The 16,335-nt window shown below is 43.0% G+C and overlaps 1 protein-coding gene across 2 annotated transcripts in view; it reads right to left on the reverse strand.

The window, feature by feature from the left end:
• Positions 1–16,335, reverse strand: part of SQOR (sulfide quinone oxidoreductase) — a 56,367-nt gene that overhangs the window by 23,474 nt on the left and 16,558 nt on the right. The window contains exons 2-4 of one of the 2 annotated variants that reach the window (XM_066276848.1): positions 14,443–14,498; positions 10,082–10,332; positions 7,265–7,435 (exon numbers count right to left, since the gene is read on the reverse strand). In XM_066276848.1, the coding sequence (XP_066132945.1) occupies positions 7,265–7,435; positions 10,082–10,315 (405 nt within the window). In that variant the 5' untranslated portion in view covers positions 10,316–10,332; positions 14,443–14,498. The remainder of the gene's footprint in view (positions 1–7,264; positions 7,436–10,081; positions 10,333–14,442; positions 14,499–16,335) is intronic. The other variant, XM_066276849.1, reaches the window with a different exon arrangement.

A 16,335-nucleotide genomic window follows, 5' to 3' on the forward strand; every position in this document is an offset into this window, starting at 1 on the left:
CAGAGGACCCAAGTTCGAAACCCTTGAGCGTGGGATCATAGACATGACCCCGTGGTTGCTGGCTTGAAGCCCAAGGTCGCTGGCTTGAGCAAAGGGTCACTTGGTCTGCTGTAGCCCCAGGGTCAAGGCACATATGAGAAAGCAATCAATGAACAACTAAGGAGCTGCAATAAAGAATTGATGCTTCTCATCTCTCTCCTTCCTGTCTGTCCTTATGTATCCCTCTCTCTGTCTCTCCCTCTGTCTCTGTCACACACAAAAAATTAATTAATTAACTAATTAATTAAAAGCAGTAAAAGGAATTGCCTAGGGAACTGGAGATGTAGAATGATGGCTATGAGCCCAGAAAGGACGTCAGGTGATGATGACCTCTCTCCTGTACTAAATAGAGAAGCGCAGCACACAAGCTGTGCCGATCACAACTAAAGAAAGGAGATTCCAAAGTGCAAGAGTGCTTGGTTCACAGTGGGAAGCAAGAGCAGCAAATCACTGAACAGGTCCTGCCCTGGGACCCAGAAGACCCAGCTCCAAGGTCACCTCCACAGCAAGGCCTGCCTACGACTCAAACTTCCTCCCCACTCACCCCTCCCGAGCTCCCTCAGCACAGTGTACATGACACTTTATAGCAGTAATGTCCTCACCCACCACATTGTATATTCCTAGAGGATAAGAGTTATGTTCCTTACACAGTGGTACCTTGAGATATGAGCAGACCAACATACAAATTTTTTAAGATACAAGCTGTGACTCAGTCCGTATTTTTGTTCAAGATCCAAGCAAAATTCCGAGATATGAGTTGTGACTCAGGAAGCTGCTGCTAGTTGGCACATTGGTGCACGGGTCTGGTATTGGCAGCACAACACCAGCATCTCGTTCCTTCTCACGTGTTACCCACAGAATAAAGTCGAATGTCGTGCGCTGTACTCATTCTTGCATCATTTTTGCATTTTTTACTAACTTTTTTTGTGTGCTATCATGGGTCTGAAGAAAGTGAGTGTAAAGGACAGTGGTGAGAAGAGAATGATGTTGATAGAAGTAAAGAAAGAAAGAATAGAAAAACATGAGTGTGGTGTATGAGTGATTGAACTGGCAAGGCTGTATGACTGCAATACATCTACAATTTGTACCATCCTTAAACAAAAGGATGTCATCAAAAGCGCAAATCCAGCAAAAGGAACAATTCTGTCCCAATTAAGGACAAATATCCATGAAGAAATGGAGAAGCTTCTGCTGGTGTGGGTGAAAGAGAAAGAGCTGGCAGGAGATACAGTGACAGAGACTTTAATGTGCAAAAAGGCATGTATTATTTATGGTGACTTGAAGAAGAAAGAACCATCAACCTCAAAAGAGGCAGCAGAAGATACTTTTAAGGCAAGTCATTCCTGGTTTGAAAATTTCAAGAAGAGATCTGGCATCCACTCGGTGGTGAGGCATGGTGAAGCTGCGAGTGCTGACGTTAAGGCAGCTGAGGAGTACATTGAACATTTTGCTGTGCTTATCGCAAAGGAAGGCTACATCCCCCAACAAGTGTTCAACTGTGACGAAACAGGAGAGTTTTGGGGAAAAGTGCACCAGAGGACTTTCATCACTGCAGAGGAGACGAAGCTGCTAGGCCATAAACCCACGAAGGACCGTCTGACCCTTGCATTGTGTGCAAATGCTAGCGGTGACTGTAAAGTAAAGCCACTGCTAGTGTATCATTTCAAACATCCTCAAGCCTTTAAGACTCACAAGATTCTTAAAGAAAAACTGCAGTGTATGTGGCGTGCCAATGCTAGGGCACGGTTAACAAGGCAGTTTTTTATTGAATGGGTAAATCTCATCTTTGGTCCTACAGTGAAGAAATATCTTCAAGAAAATAAACTCCCAATGAAAGCACTACTAATCCTTGATAATGCTCCAGCCCACCCACCTGGTCTTGAAGATGACATTCTCAATGAGTTCAAATTCGTCAAAATCCTCTACCTCCCACCCAACATGACTTCAATCTTGCAACCTATGGATCAGCAGGTCATTTCCAACTTTAAAAAGCTTTACACAAAGCACTTGTTCCGCCACTTTGAGGTGACTGAGAATACAAATCTAACCTTTCGAGAGTTTTGGAAAGATCACTACAACATTGTGATATGTTTATGCATTATTGACTTGGCATGGCAAGAGGTTACAAGAAGAACCTTGAACTCAGCATGGAAAAAGTTATGACCTGATGTTGTTGCAGACAGGGACTTCAAAGGATTCGAACCAGAGACCGAGACCGAGGTAGAAGCGTTGCAGGACATTGTGTCCCTCAGAAAGTCAATGGGTCTGGAAGTAGATGAGGGTGATGTAAACGAGCTCGTTGGGGAACATGAGGAGGAACTCTCAACTGAGGAGTTGAAGGAGCTACAGATGATGCAACATACGGAGCTTCTGCAAGAGATTAGTAGTGAGGAGGAGGTAGAGTCAGAGGAAGTGATTTCTACAAGTGAAATTAAAGACATGCTGACAATATGGGAGAGGCTTTCAAGTTTCATTGAAAAGAAACACCCAGAAAAAGTTTCAACTGGTTGTGCTTCAGCACTTTTTAATGACACTTGTCACATTTCCATAACATTTTAAAAGCCAGGCAAAAGCAAACCTCTTTGGATAGATTTTTCTTTAAAAGTCCTACAAGTGAAAGTGCCGAAAGTGCAGCCAAAAAGGCAAAAACAGGTGATGATTAAATGAAAAATACGTAATGTTAAGCTTAGGTTAAGTTTAAAGTTAATTTAAGAAAGTGCATTTTTTTACAATTAAATTTTTGTTGTTTCATTTTAAGTAAAAAAAAAGTGCAGTTTTAGTTTTGTTTAAAGTAAAGAAAATGCAGTTTTAGTTTACATTTAGTGTTAAGAAAGTGCAGTTTTAGTTTACGTGTCTACAGTGCCTACATCCCTTCCTCCCTCCTCCTCCGCCATTCACCTCCGTTGGCTGCACTCATCTGTCTCCAAGGTAAGAACACAGTACTAAATAACACTTTTTTCTTTTATTTCATATATTTTGTTTTGCATTGGTAAAGTATACATGTGTGTTTCTTAATTTAAAAACATGTCTTTTTCATAATTTAGGATGGTTTAGGGATGTTTCACAGGGCTGGAATGGATTAAATCTATTTCAGTTATTTTAAATGGGAGAAATTTGTTTGATATACTAGTTGACTGACTGACAAGCTCGGTTACAGAATGAATTAAACATATCTCAAGGTACCACTGTATTCCTAGAACCTAGCATAGTCAATTAAAGTGAGGAACTTGGTAATGATGGAGAAATAGAGGGATGGAGAGATGAATGGTTAATGCCAATTGCTTGTGCAAATGCAATTTATCAAAGTGGATAGCAATGTATTTATCATTATCCATATGATTTCCCTCTCCATAGACAGCAGATGCCCTGAAACTTCTTGTTCTATAGGAAAGTGTACTAGGTCCATTAAATGGCTGGCTGAACTGTGTTGAGTCTTCAGGGTATGTGAGGCCAGAGGTGGCACAGGGTCTGGGGGGTGATGATCCACAGGTAAAACATACAAACACTGTCAACAAGGAAAGCCTTTGGTTTGTGCATGCCTTGATGGCTCTATTAGAGCATAATAGTGATTATTTTTAGGATTAGTAATAACAGATAAGCTTATGAAAAATCATTAAGGGAGAATAAACCCTAAGGTAGCAAAGAATAAGAAGAAACCCTGAAGTCTTTAAATGAGTTCAAGTTTCCAAGTCAGATGTTCTAAACTCTAAAACTCTAAGGAATTGCAAAAACTTGTAGACCAGACTTTTAAGCAATTGTAGAGAATAGTGAGACCTTTCTAGAAGGCTAAATATAGAAAAATACACTAATTTTATACAGGTAGTCAGGGAGGTAACTAACCACTTAGTAAATAGGATGTTCATCCATTTCAAAATTCCAGGCTTATCTACTGAATAAATGTCTCCCAGCAATTTGTAAAAAGATAATCAACATGGATTCAGATGGCAAACCTTCTTTCAGTCAGTCAACAGGTAAAATTGCTGGCACACCGTGGACACTCAATATATATTTCCTTTTTTCATGCATTCCGATTTTTTTTTTTAATTCAGTGAGAGGAGAGGAGGCAGAGACTCCTACATGTGCCCCAACCGGGATCCACCTGGTAAGCCCACTAGGGGGGCGATGCTCTGCCCATATGGGGTTATTGCTCCATTGCTCCAATTGAGCTTTTCTTAACGCCTAAGGCAGAGGCCATGGAGCCATCCTCAGCTTCTGGGGCCAACTCACTCCAATCAAGCTATGGCTGCAGGAGGGGAAGAGAAAGAGAAAGAGAGAGAGAGAGAAAAGTGAGAGAGGGAAAGGTGGAGAAGCAAAAGGGTGCTTCTCCTGTGTTCCTGGACCAGTAATCGAACCCGGGACTTCTACACACCGGGCCAACACTCTACCACTGAGCCAACTGGCCAAGGCCTTTTCATATGTTCTTTTCAAAATAATAATGGCAACATTTTATGAACATCCACTTTATAAAAAGATGATATCTCCCATGAGATGTTACATGCCAATTTAGGATATGACTATGGAATATTTTTGCTCTAAAAATCTTGGGGAAAAGGTCCCACCAGCTGGAACCAACTTCTTCCCCAGCCCTAAAACAAGACACTCCAACTTTCCTAAGGGTCTAGCCTGAGAGGTCTAAGCAGGGCTCAGAACTGAGCACATCTGCCAGTGCCTCTCATTCTCAAGTGATGAGACAAGTTTATGATCCTTAAATGAGCACAGACTCAACCACAAAGGGCTCTGAGCTGTAATGCAAAGAAGTATGATCAAGGAGACAGGCTCTGCTTTAGCAAAGGGGTGATGTGGGTTATAAAATACAAATCTCCTGGCCCCCGGAGCCAGCAGCAGGCTAGCAAGGAAAATGAGTTCCAAAGCTCAATCCTGAGAATTGAGAACAATCTGTGTTTCATTCAGCCCGCTCTCCTGGGAGTGGTGGGGGAAATAAGGAAGTTTATCAACAGAAGGAAAATAATATATAAAAATTAAAACTTAAAATAAATGTATATTTTATTAAATAATATGTTAAATATTATTTATTTTAGGATAGGGGAAGCCCAACTTGACAGTGGATCATGTGATTAGAAGATCCGGCAGTTTGAACTGACCTCTAACATGAACCAGCACTGTAGTAACTGTCGCTAAAGAGGCAAATGCTAACTTAGGCTCTGTCTGATCGTGACAGGGAATGGTGTCGTGCTATTCTGGGCTCTTCTGTAGTGTTGCGTCCTCTTCCAGGCGCCTCTTTCATGGAGGCACTAACAAGTCTGATAATGTGTAAGCAGGGTAAAATGGGTAGTGAGGGGACTGAAGACCATGGACTATGAGGAAAAGCTGAGAAAAGTAGGGACAAGGGGATAAGTCTACCTGGAGACTGACAGAGACTATAAAAACCATCTGTGCATAGGTGAAGAGTTTCTCCACATAAAAGAGAGAAGATATTCTCTCACACACTACAGAAAGAACAAGGAACAAGAATGTTTTAAGTCTAATAACACCTTGCCGGGTGTGGTGGCGCATGCCTGTAGTCCCAGCTACTCGGGAGGCTGAGGCAGGAGGATCGCTTGAGCCCAGGAGTACTGGGCTGTAGTGCGCTATGCCAATCAGGTGTCCGCACTAAGTTCGGCATCAATATGGTGACCTCCCGGGAGCGGGGGACCACCAGGTTGCCTAAGGAGGGGCGAACTGGCCCAGGTCAGAAGTCTAATAACACCCTGGGGGCCCAAGAAAAAATAAGAAAGAGGTTATAGGAAGGTGGATTCTGACCCATTAAAGGCAACACTTTCATATAACCTATCTGTCTAAAAAAAGAGAGGAATACCATTGTCAGAGAAGTCCTTGACCCTGAAACATGTAAATACCAACCCATTTTCAGTTCAGTCCCCTAGCCTGATGTACCTCAATCCCAAGTATTTGGGTCAATTCTTTTTCATTAATGTTCATCATTTCTAACACTCTATAATTTACTTAGTATGTCTATTGTCTATTGTATGCCCTCCTGAACTAGAAAATAAAATCCAGGACAGTGGGATTTTTATCTGGTTTTGTTAAATCATATAGTCCCTAAAATGTACCTAGTTTATAGTAGATGCTTAATAAATATTTGTGGGTGGAAGGAAGGAAAGAAGGAAGGAAAAAAGGAAGGAAGAAAGGAAAGGAGGGAGGCCAAAAGGCAGACAGGTAATCTTGATCAGGGTTCAGGGAAAAGCTACAAATCTCTGAACTCCTTAAAACTAAACACAAAATTTAGTACATATGTGAACTTTTCTAAAGCAGGCTTTTATCGGTTGCTCAAAAGACCCATGATCCAGGGAAAGGTTAAGAGCCAGTAAGTCCCTGCCTAAAGGAAGCAGTTGGACTTGAAAATCTTTCAGTTCCCACCAACTCTCAAATTTTACAGTTCTATTTATTTAAATGCCAGAATGCCCAGAATGGAGGAAGAGGGGAAGGTATTAAGGCCACAGCCTCTGGGGGCCCAAGAACCACGGGAGCCCATAACAGGCAGTGCGGCATGTTGGCTGCACTGACTGCCGGTGTCCTGCGCTCAGCAGCAGATGAAGGGACATGACGCTGCAGATGGCTTCTGAGTCTGAGGTCTCACCATCTTGCTCTCATCCCCTCAGTCAAACTCAGGGCAGCAGATTCTGAAAAACTTTGACGCCTGGGTGGTGAAGATGGGAGGAGACTTCTAAATGGTGTGATCAATTATGACTCTCAAGCTCCAGTAGCCATCAAGTCTCCTTAGCCCTGGCCCAAACCACAGCCCCCCCACTCCCTTCCAACTCTGACAGAGCACCCCCTGGTGGGACTGGGATGGATATTTATTTTCCAACATCCCCTTCCTCTGAGAGGCCGTCTGTCAGGTAGAGAGCTGCCCTCTCCAAAGGAAAAAGGAGGAAGGTGCCTGCTATTCTAACACATTGTAGTATTATTTGTTCATTGAGCATTCAGATGCAAGATACTGTACCAAGTCATAGGGAAAACAGTGGGTGTTCACAAATACTTGTCTTAGTCGTTCATTTATTAATTCACCATCACTCAGTCCTTCCACCTGTCCCGTCCTCCATTCACCACACACCCTCCCCTCTCACGCAGGATTTAACACACACTACATACACACACGCACGTATATATACCATCCTCTCACCGTGAAGCTGGCCAGTTTGATAAAAAGCTGTGCATTTCATACAAGCCCTCGATTAACAAAAGCCAAAGGGTCCCAGTGGGTTACCTCCTTGCCGTTATCTGTGCGGATGCAATTCTTGTCTGGGTTCAGCTCAGCCACTCTAGCTCTGATCCATTCCACACCAGAAGGAATCACACTCGCTGTGGGACGGCCAGATGAGGACAACTGTTTGGCACCAGCACCCACCAGCGTCCAGATTGGCTGATAGTAATGTCTCTGAGAAAAAGTATTTGGAGATTTCAATTTGAGGCTGATCAAAGTGTCACAGCTAAAGGCCCATGAGCTAGACTCTCAATTACTCCCTCCTGTCCCCTTGGAGTATCGCATAGAAAGTCTCCAAGTTAGTCTTCCCCACCTGCCCTCCCATTGGTGTCTCTTATTATGTTAAACTCCGAGGGGCGGTCATGTACAAGAATTCTGCCAAGATCTTCAAAAGAAGCCATAAACTATCACTAGTGACCACTGTATTGTTTACTGCTAATAGCTAATTTGGGGTTTAACATGTATACATACATGTTATATATACATTCATATATACACACATTATGGAAACATTTATGTGCACAAATATAAGGAAAAATTAAGCCCAGTATCCTAAATATGGTTCTTCAGTAGTTTGTGGGGGCTGCAGTAAGTTTGAAAAGTTGACAGCCACTCAGGGGATCCTCAAAACTTCATTAACTCCCAACTATGTTTGCTAAGCCTGTGCAAGATGCAGACATTCGCCTCGGCCCTATTAGCCCCCTTCTCCTTTCTCAGAGATTTTACACCCAAAGCCAGGAGGCACCAAATGCAACCCCAGAATGCAACACATGCCCAACTTCCACTACTTCCTAACGTTCTCTTGCTTTCGATGATCCACTGTGGACCTAAGTTAGTTGTGAAATTTCTACTCAGGAGCTAAGGGCAGCTTGGTTTAATGGTCACAGAGAATTCCAGCTCTCTCATGGGTAGGGGGACCAAGAGCCCTCAGTATTGCCCAAATACCTCACACTGGCCAGACAGAATTGGCAATACCCACAGAGAGGTGAAGAGAATATGAGGAATGGCTTTACAATCTCCCTACAGCCAGTATCAGATGTGATCTCAGAGGACAGAAGCAGTTGTGAAAGCAGAATCATTTCAAGTCCACCTTGAACATAAAGAGGAAGAAAAACGCAAGCTCAGATGTTCTTTTAGAGTTTAGACTACAAACAAGCGCCAGCTCCAGCTATCACTAAGCCAGATACAGGAGGGAAAGAAATAAGCCAACTGCCTGAGTTTCTCCTTTGAGAGACTCCTGTCCTGCACATCCTCGTATGGCAAAACAGACATGATTCTGGCCTCCATGACATGTGTTCAGTGCCTCTATCTCATTACAAAGAATAGCCCCTGTCCATGGGTTAGCTACGATAGGCCACCTGAGACAGCTCTCAGATCACTATCATTTAAAGTGTTGTCACCCTGGCCAGTTGGCTTAGTGGTAGATAGAGTGTTGGCCTGGCATGTGGATGTCCAGGGTTTGATTCCTAGTTAGAGCACACAGGAAAAGCACCCCTCTGCTTCTCTCTCTCTTCTCTCTCACTTCTCTCTCTCTCTCCCCGTGTGTGTGTGTGTGTGTGTGTGTGTGTGTGTGTGTGTGTGTGTCTTCCTCTCCTGCAGCCATGGCTCAATTGGAGCAAGTTGGCCCGGGTGCTGAGGATGGCCCCATGGCTTCCACCTCAGGCACTAAGAAGAGCTCGGTTGCTGAGCAACAGAGCAACACCCCAGATGGACACAGCATCGCACCTTAGATGGCTTGCTGGGTGGATTCCGGTGGGGCCTCATGCAGGAGTCTGTCTCTCTGCCACCCCTCATCTCACTGAATTTAAAAAAAAAAAAATTTGTCCCTGAATATCACTTTTAAAAAGAAGGTAATAGAGAACACCCTGCAGTCTCCTCTCAGATCACAAAGCACACCAACTCTCATTGTAACAAAGCCTGGGCAGCCTCCTTTGGTACCAAGGAGACTTCCTGGAAGGCAGTGTGCCTTTCGTACCTCCCCTACCACCAAACAGCCACAAGATCCATTTTACTGCTGCCCTCAAGGATACAGTTCCCAACTGGTACATGCCTGGTTCCTTAGGAAACATCACACAAACCAACAAAAATCCTGAATATTTATCTGTAGCTTTTGGACAATTTTTAAATTTTTTTTCATGAAGTAGTGCTTTACTTCCCAGCTTCCCTCCTGGTGTTTGCTACCCTTTTTTATTCTGCCTTCTAATCTGTTTATAATTCCTTGCACTTAAATTTCTGAAACCAACTAACACATTCCCAGAGGCCTCCTTGTCCCTTCATTCATCGCCCTTTCTCCATACTAGACCAGAGACAGGAAAGTGCAATGACCACTGATTTTCCTACGGACATGAGGTTACAGTGAGGGGGCTTCATGGGTTGAGATATACTAAAGTTATAACCCTGGTACCTGTGAATGTGACCTTATTTGGAAATAGGGTCTTTGCAGATGTAATCAAGTTAAGAGAACTGAGAGAGAATAAGTATCTATTGTTTTAAGACATTTGGTTTGTGAAAATGTGTTATGGCAAGCCTAAGAAACTCATACAGAGAACATAAAAAGCCAAGAGATCTGCCCTCTCTTCCTCCCTCCATCTTCTCCAGTCCTTTTGGACTGCCTGAATTTTGTGCCCAGAAGGAGAAGCACCAACCCAAGAACACGACAGCCCAGCACCCGACAGTCACCCCCATCCCACTCCCTGGTGCACGCAAGCACGCACACACAAGGCACAAGGACACGACAGCCCAGCACCCAACAGGCACCCCCACTCCACTCCCTGGTGCACGCACACACGCACACATAAGTACTCAGAAGGGGAGACTCACCTCGCTGGGCTCCACGATGGCCACATTCTCTGCGCCCACTCTCCTCTTCATACGGGAGGCCATGGTGACCCCACCGCTGCCCCCACCCAGCACCAGCACCTCATAGTGAGTCCTGGCGGCGAGGCCAGCCCCAGTGTGCAGCTGAAGCAGGCCAGCCTGCTGAGAGCCCAGCCTGAGGAAGCAGCTGAAGAGCTGGGCCCGGGGGCCGGACACCATGGTGACCAGCGGGGTCATCTTCACACTGGATCCAACTAGAAAGGAATAGAGGAGGCTATGAATAAGGAACAGACCACTATGTGACCAAAGCATTTTCTTTCTGGAAGAAAGGGGAGGCTGGCGCCAGGCCAGCACCAGCTGGTGCCCATCGTCTCCCCTCAAGACCACCTCCCCAGCTGGCTGTGGCCCCAGAGTCTCCTGACAGTGCAAGACGGGTAACCAACCACCAACTAAGCTTCCATTTCCACCCTCCTCCTTTCAGGGCATCCAGACTCACCTTTAAATTCTTTCTAATAGTTTGTCTGTACCCATCCTTGTCCACCCAGGAGTTCTAGGACATCCTGTGGTTGCACACAGTTGCCACCCATTCTTCTCTCAGCCACATGCCTCAACTCTTTCTTTGGCTTTTCAGTCCCTCAGAGATGTAGGAGTCCACAGGCAGATACTTGTACATGTCCATGCCATAAGGGCCCCTGAGACCTTGCTGAAACAGACGCAGTCCAGCAAGAAACCCACCTTTGACAACTCAGAGTTCACACCAAGGAAATCAGGGCCGTGGCCCCACTCAGAGCCTCCTGCCTCTGCTTGCCCAGGGAGATACAATTTAATCAAATCACAGGCTACAGACAAACAAAGGCCCTCCAGACCTTTGACTGCTTCAACCAGATAATGAAAAGGCCATAAGGAAAGCCCTGCCCGGTATCATCAAGTTATATTTTGTGTAAAAATCTACACATGCTGTTGGCCAGTTTTTTATGATAGCAATCAGTGGATAACACGCCTAACTGCTCAGGTCACTAACTTCTTAATGGGTACAATCTAATTGTATCATTTTCCCCCAACACTGGAGAAGAGGAAAGCCACACGAGGGGATGAGAGAACGCTGAGAGGGGGAAAGGGCTCTGAAAGGAAGAAGGCAAGGCCCTGGAGGAGGGAGAAATGACAGGAAGCGGAAAGGAGGAGCCAGAGTGCTGACTTTGATCAGGATGAATGTTACTCCAGTGCTTTGGCACCCTGACAACTTCCTCAGTATCTCAGACCTGAGAAACCACCCAACCATCTGGGGGCCCACAGGAAGTGAGGCAGGTTCATAACACTGATGTTGCAAGTTTAAAACTGGCATGGCCCTCTAGAAAACAACACTTATCATCCTTTGACCCTGTATTTCCATTTCTGGACTCTGGTCCAAGGAAATAACCTCTCATATTGAAGAAGACAAACTTTTACAAAGAAGTATCTAACATATTCATTCATAATAAAGGGTCAACCCTCAGTTAACTGGTTTTTGGGCTGGATCTGATGATGTCCAATCACAGTAAAAAAAGAACACACTGGCCAGGGAAAGTTCAGGTATCAGACTGTTTCAACCAAGGTTAATTTATGATTGCTTCAATTTAATATGGGGGAGGGGGTCGGGTAGGGACAGCAAAGAAAAGTTAAGTAAAATACGGTTACACAAGATGATTATATGAAGACTATATAAAAAACTATATAAAAGTTCTTCCAAGTTATGTTTACAAAAAGCATATACAATGCTTATATTATGATCAGTATACAAACCAGAAATACAATATGAGCTCAACTATGTAAGAGAAATTGCACTAAAAAATTATAGCAAAATGTTAACACTGGGTGAGTGGTTTTCTCCGAGTTTTAGAATAACGGGTGACTGATTCTTCTGCTTTACTGTATTTTATGAAATTTCTACTATATAAATATATGAATGTTGTAATGATCAAATATTTTCCCTTTTTTATTAAATTTATTGGAGTGACACTCGTTAATAACATTATACAGGTTTCAAGTGTACATTTCTTTCTTTTTTTTTTTTTTTTTTTTGCATTTTTCTGAAGCTGGAAACAGGGAGAGACAGTCAGACAGACTCCCGCATGCACCCGACCGGGATCCACCCGGCACGCCCACCATGGGGTGACCCTCTGCCCATCCTGGGCGTCGCCATGTTGCGACCAGAGCCACTCTAGCGCCTGAGGCAGAGGCCACAGAGCCATCCCCAGCGCCCGGGCCATCTTTTGCTCCAATGGAGCCTTGGCTGCGGGAGGGGAAGAGAGAGACAGAGAGGAAGGAGGAGAGGGGGTGGAGAAGCAAATGGGCGCTTCTCCTGTGTGCCCTGGCCGGGAATCAAACCCGGGTCCTCCACACGCTAGGCCGTCAAGTGTACATTTCTATGACACATGATCTGTATCTTGCATTGTGTGCCCACCACCCAAAGTCAAATCATCTTCCATCACTCTATTTGGCCCCTTGACCCTTTACTGATTTCCCTGCCCTCTTCCTTCTGGTAACCACCATACTATTGTCTATGTCTATGGGTTTCAGTTTTATATCCCACATATAAGTGAAAGCATATCATTCTGAGATTTTTCTGACTGACTTATTTCTCTTAGCATGATATTCTCAAGATAAAATATTTTGATGATAATAACATATATTAAGTCCTTTATATAAGTACTTAACTTGTAAGTTGACTGACATTATTGTCCCCATTTTTCAGATGATAAAACTGAGGCAGGGAGAGGTTAAATGACTCCCTTAAGGTCATACAGTCTAGAACTAGTAGAGAGTGATCTGAACCCAGGCACTCTGGTGCCAGCCAGTCCCTTCTTAAAATCACTACACTCTATTATTTCTGTGATCTTTATCATCAACAACAAAACAATGTTAATGTGACAACATAAAATGAAAAAGAAAAAAGAAGATATATCTCCCACACTTACCAGAAAAGAGAAACCATTTTTCATGGTACTGACACCTAAATATAATATTAGCAATGTTTTGATATAACTATAAATCATGTTTTCTTTCTCTTTATATGCATTTTCTCAAGTTTTCTTTATTTATTGTGTGTGTGTGTGTGTGTGTGTATGTGTATGACAGAGAAAAAGAGAGAGGGGCAAATAGGGACAGACAGGCAGGCAGGGAGAGAGATGAGAAGCATCAATTTTTCTTTGCAGCACCTTAGTTGTTCATTGATTGCTTTCTCATATGTGCTTTGACTGGGGGGCTACAGCAGAGTGAGTGACTCCTTGCTCAAGGCAGCAACCTTGAACTTCAAGCCAGTGATTCTGGGTTCAAGCCAGCGACCATGGGGTCATGTCTATGATCCCATGCTCAAGCCAGCAACCCTGCACTCAAGTTGGTGAGCCTGTGCTGAAGTTGGTGAGCCTGCACTCAAGCCAGTGACCTCAAGGTTTTGAACCTGGGTCCTCTCCATCCCAGTCTGACGCTCTATCCACTGTGCCACCAACTGGTCAGGATCAAGTTTTCTTTCATGAACTCCACTGTATTAAATTCTAAAAAATCATTCCATTTGATTTTTCTTTTTTATGATTGAAGAGTAGGGGAAATAACCAATTTGGATGCCACTATTTGGTAGGGAAGGAAAAAGATATTTTACGGTGAATAGAAAGTCATCACACCTTGCCTTTCTAAAATGTCCACAGAATGACAGAATCACAGCAAAACTCCTCACTTCCCAGAAAAGGAAAACCATTTTCTCATGGTCCTGACACTATATATTAACCCCACTGAAAGAGTTTTTTAAAAACAGATAATGATGTAGAAGGTGGCCTGGCTAAGTTTCAGTTTTCAGCCACTCCATGTGAGGTTATTTAATCTCCAATTCCCTTGCAGCCCAACACCCCACAATTCATCTCTTAAAAGATGACACACTTACACAAATACTTCCTTCATTCAGCCAAGAAGTTCTGTTTTATTTCAGCAGTTACCCATGACCTGTTTCTGGAATCACTATTTACAAATACAAGGTCCTTCTGAACCAATTTTATCACCTTCACTAGTTATAACTGTCAAGCAGAATCTTGGCCTTTGCAGTCAAAGTTCATTTGTAAAGTATAAACAATTCCAAAAACAAAACAAAAAGTGTGAGAGGAAATGTTCCAAGTTTCGAAACTCCTGAAAATCTCAATGACTCTCTCATTCTAACGATACAAAGCCATCTAAACTTCCAGATCAGAAAAGCCAGAACCACAATCTAATGCTATTTGTGGAGAAGGTGGGGCACAATACTGTATCGGAAACTGCACACAGTGCAGGGCAATAATGCTTAATCACAATTACTTAATATCCCACTTTGGAATGGTACTATAATAAATATATATACATACATTTTTTGGTCTTTGTCCTTAGTTCTGACACGAAGCTCCTCAAATCTTGGAATGTCCTGAGTGAAAAGAGTGACTTATTAGTCAATAACAAATAATAATAATAATGAGCTCCTTTTGACCATAATTGAGTTTATGCTAATGAGGTATCTCAAGGTGAGATCCCTAGATAGCTTCAGGATGGGGGGCTGATCACCAGAAAGACCAAACTGGTAATTAGAAAGTTGGAACTTTCCACCCCACTCCCAGCCTCTGCCAGGAGAGGCAGGCTGGAGATTGAATGCTATGAAAACTCCTGAATCACCAGATTCTGAGAGCTTCCAGGGTGGTGAACACACTGATGTGCAGAGCGGGTGGGTGGCATCAAACACCTCTGGAGCTCTCTATACCACCCCAACCTCAAACCTTTTCTATGCAGTTCTTCCATTTGACCATTCCAGAGTTTCATTCTTTATAAGAAACTGGTTCATTAGTTAACTGTTTTCCTGAGTTCCATGTGTCCTTCTAGCAACTCATTAAATCTGGAGGGGGGGGAGGGGATCCTCGAAACCCCTAAATTTATAGTAAGCCAAGCAGAAGTGTGGGTCACCTCAGACTCCATTTGAAGCTGGCACCTGTAATCAGGGCAGTCTTGTGGGACTGAGTTCTTAATCTGTGGGGTCTGAGATAACTCTGGGAGTTAACATCAGAATTGAATTGAATTGTTTGACACAAAGTTGATGTCTGAGAACTGGTTGATGTAGAAAGAAACCATACATTTGGTGTCAGAAATGGTGTCTGAAAACATCACTCAGAAACCAATAGGAAGTTCTATTATTGACCTAAACCAGGTCTACAGTGACAACCAAAAAAAAAAAAAAAAGGTAACTGAAGGAAACAGTCACACAATCTTAACCAGAAGTCAAAAACAGAAAAGATAAGAAAGGCCAAACTGGATCCTGAAGTCAGCAGAAAAGAAATAGAAAACCTGTCAACAAAAATAATGAAGGAGCATATGACTAATATGACTTCTTAGTCTCCCTAGAAGGTAGCTTGAGATATCTTGTTAGGTTAAGAAATAAGAATTAACTGCCAACGATAGAAAAGAATGCAGCCACTTTATCTCTACATTCTTACAGAGTGAAATATACACACACTCCTTTTAAAAATCAATAAATAAGACAAATGTAAATTTCATTTAACAAGTGGCACATACATTTTACAATTAAATAATGTCATGTTTTTAAGTTAGATAAAAATTCCTCAATTACTCCTAAATCAATTGAGTGCCCCTTCAAAGGATCAAAATAAATACTTTGCTCTAACTGTAGTCTAACTAGAGAAGTAAAATTCCTGATTGAAAGATAACACAGCCTCCTGGGTATCTCCAGCTTGCATCACTGGCCAATGGCTCCAGGCCCCAGACCAGGCCAGTCTTTGGGACTCCACAGATTTCCACAGTCGGGACTGCCCCTGGGTCAAAGGCTCCCTGATCGTTTTTCCCCAGCTGTTACACCAAGTTCATTTATTTATTTGCAATTATTTTATTTTTTCCAGCTTTATTGAGGTGTATATAATATAAACTATTTATTTACTATGTATAACATGATGTTTTGATATACATATATATTCTGAAATGTTTACTACAATCAAGCTAATTACATATCTATCACCTCACATAGCTTTTGTTTTTGTTGTTGTTTTTGTTTTGGTAAAAACAATTAAGATTTACTCTCCTAGCAAACTTCAAGTACATAATACAGTACTCTTAACCAAAGTGACTATGCCATATGTTAGATCTCCAGAAATTATTTATCCTGAGTATCTGAAACTTTGTACCCTTTGACCAACATCTCCCCATTTCCCCCACCACTTAGCCCTGGTAACCATCATCCTACTCTCTGCTTCAAAAAGTTG

This window comes from Saccopteryx bilineata, chromosome 4 (genome assembly GCF_036850765.1).
Source record: "Saccopteryx bilineata isolate mSacBil1 chromosome 4, mSacBil1_pri_phased_curated, whole genome shotgun sequence".
Taxonomy (NCBI): domain Eukaryota; kingdom Metazoa; phylum Chordata; class Mammalia; order Chiroptera; family Emballonuridae; genus Saccopteryx; species Saccopteryx bilineata.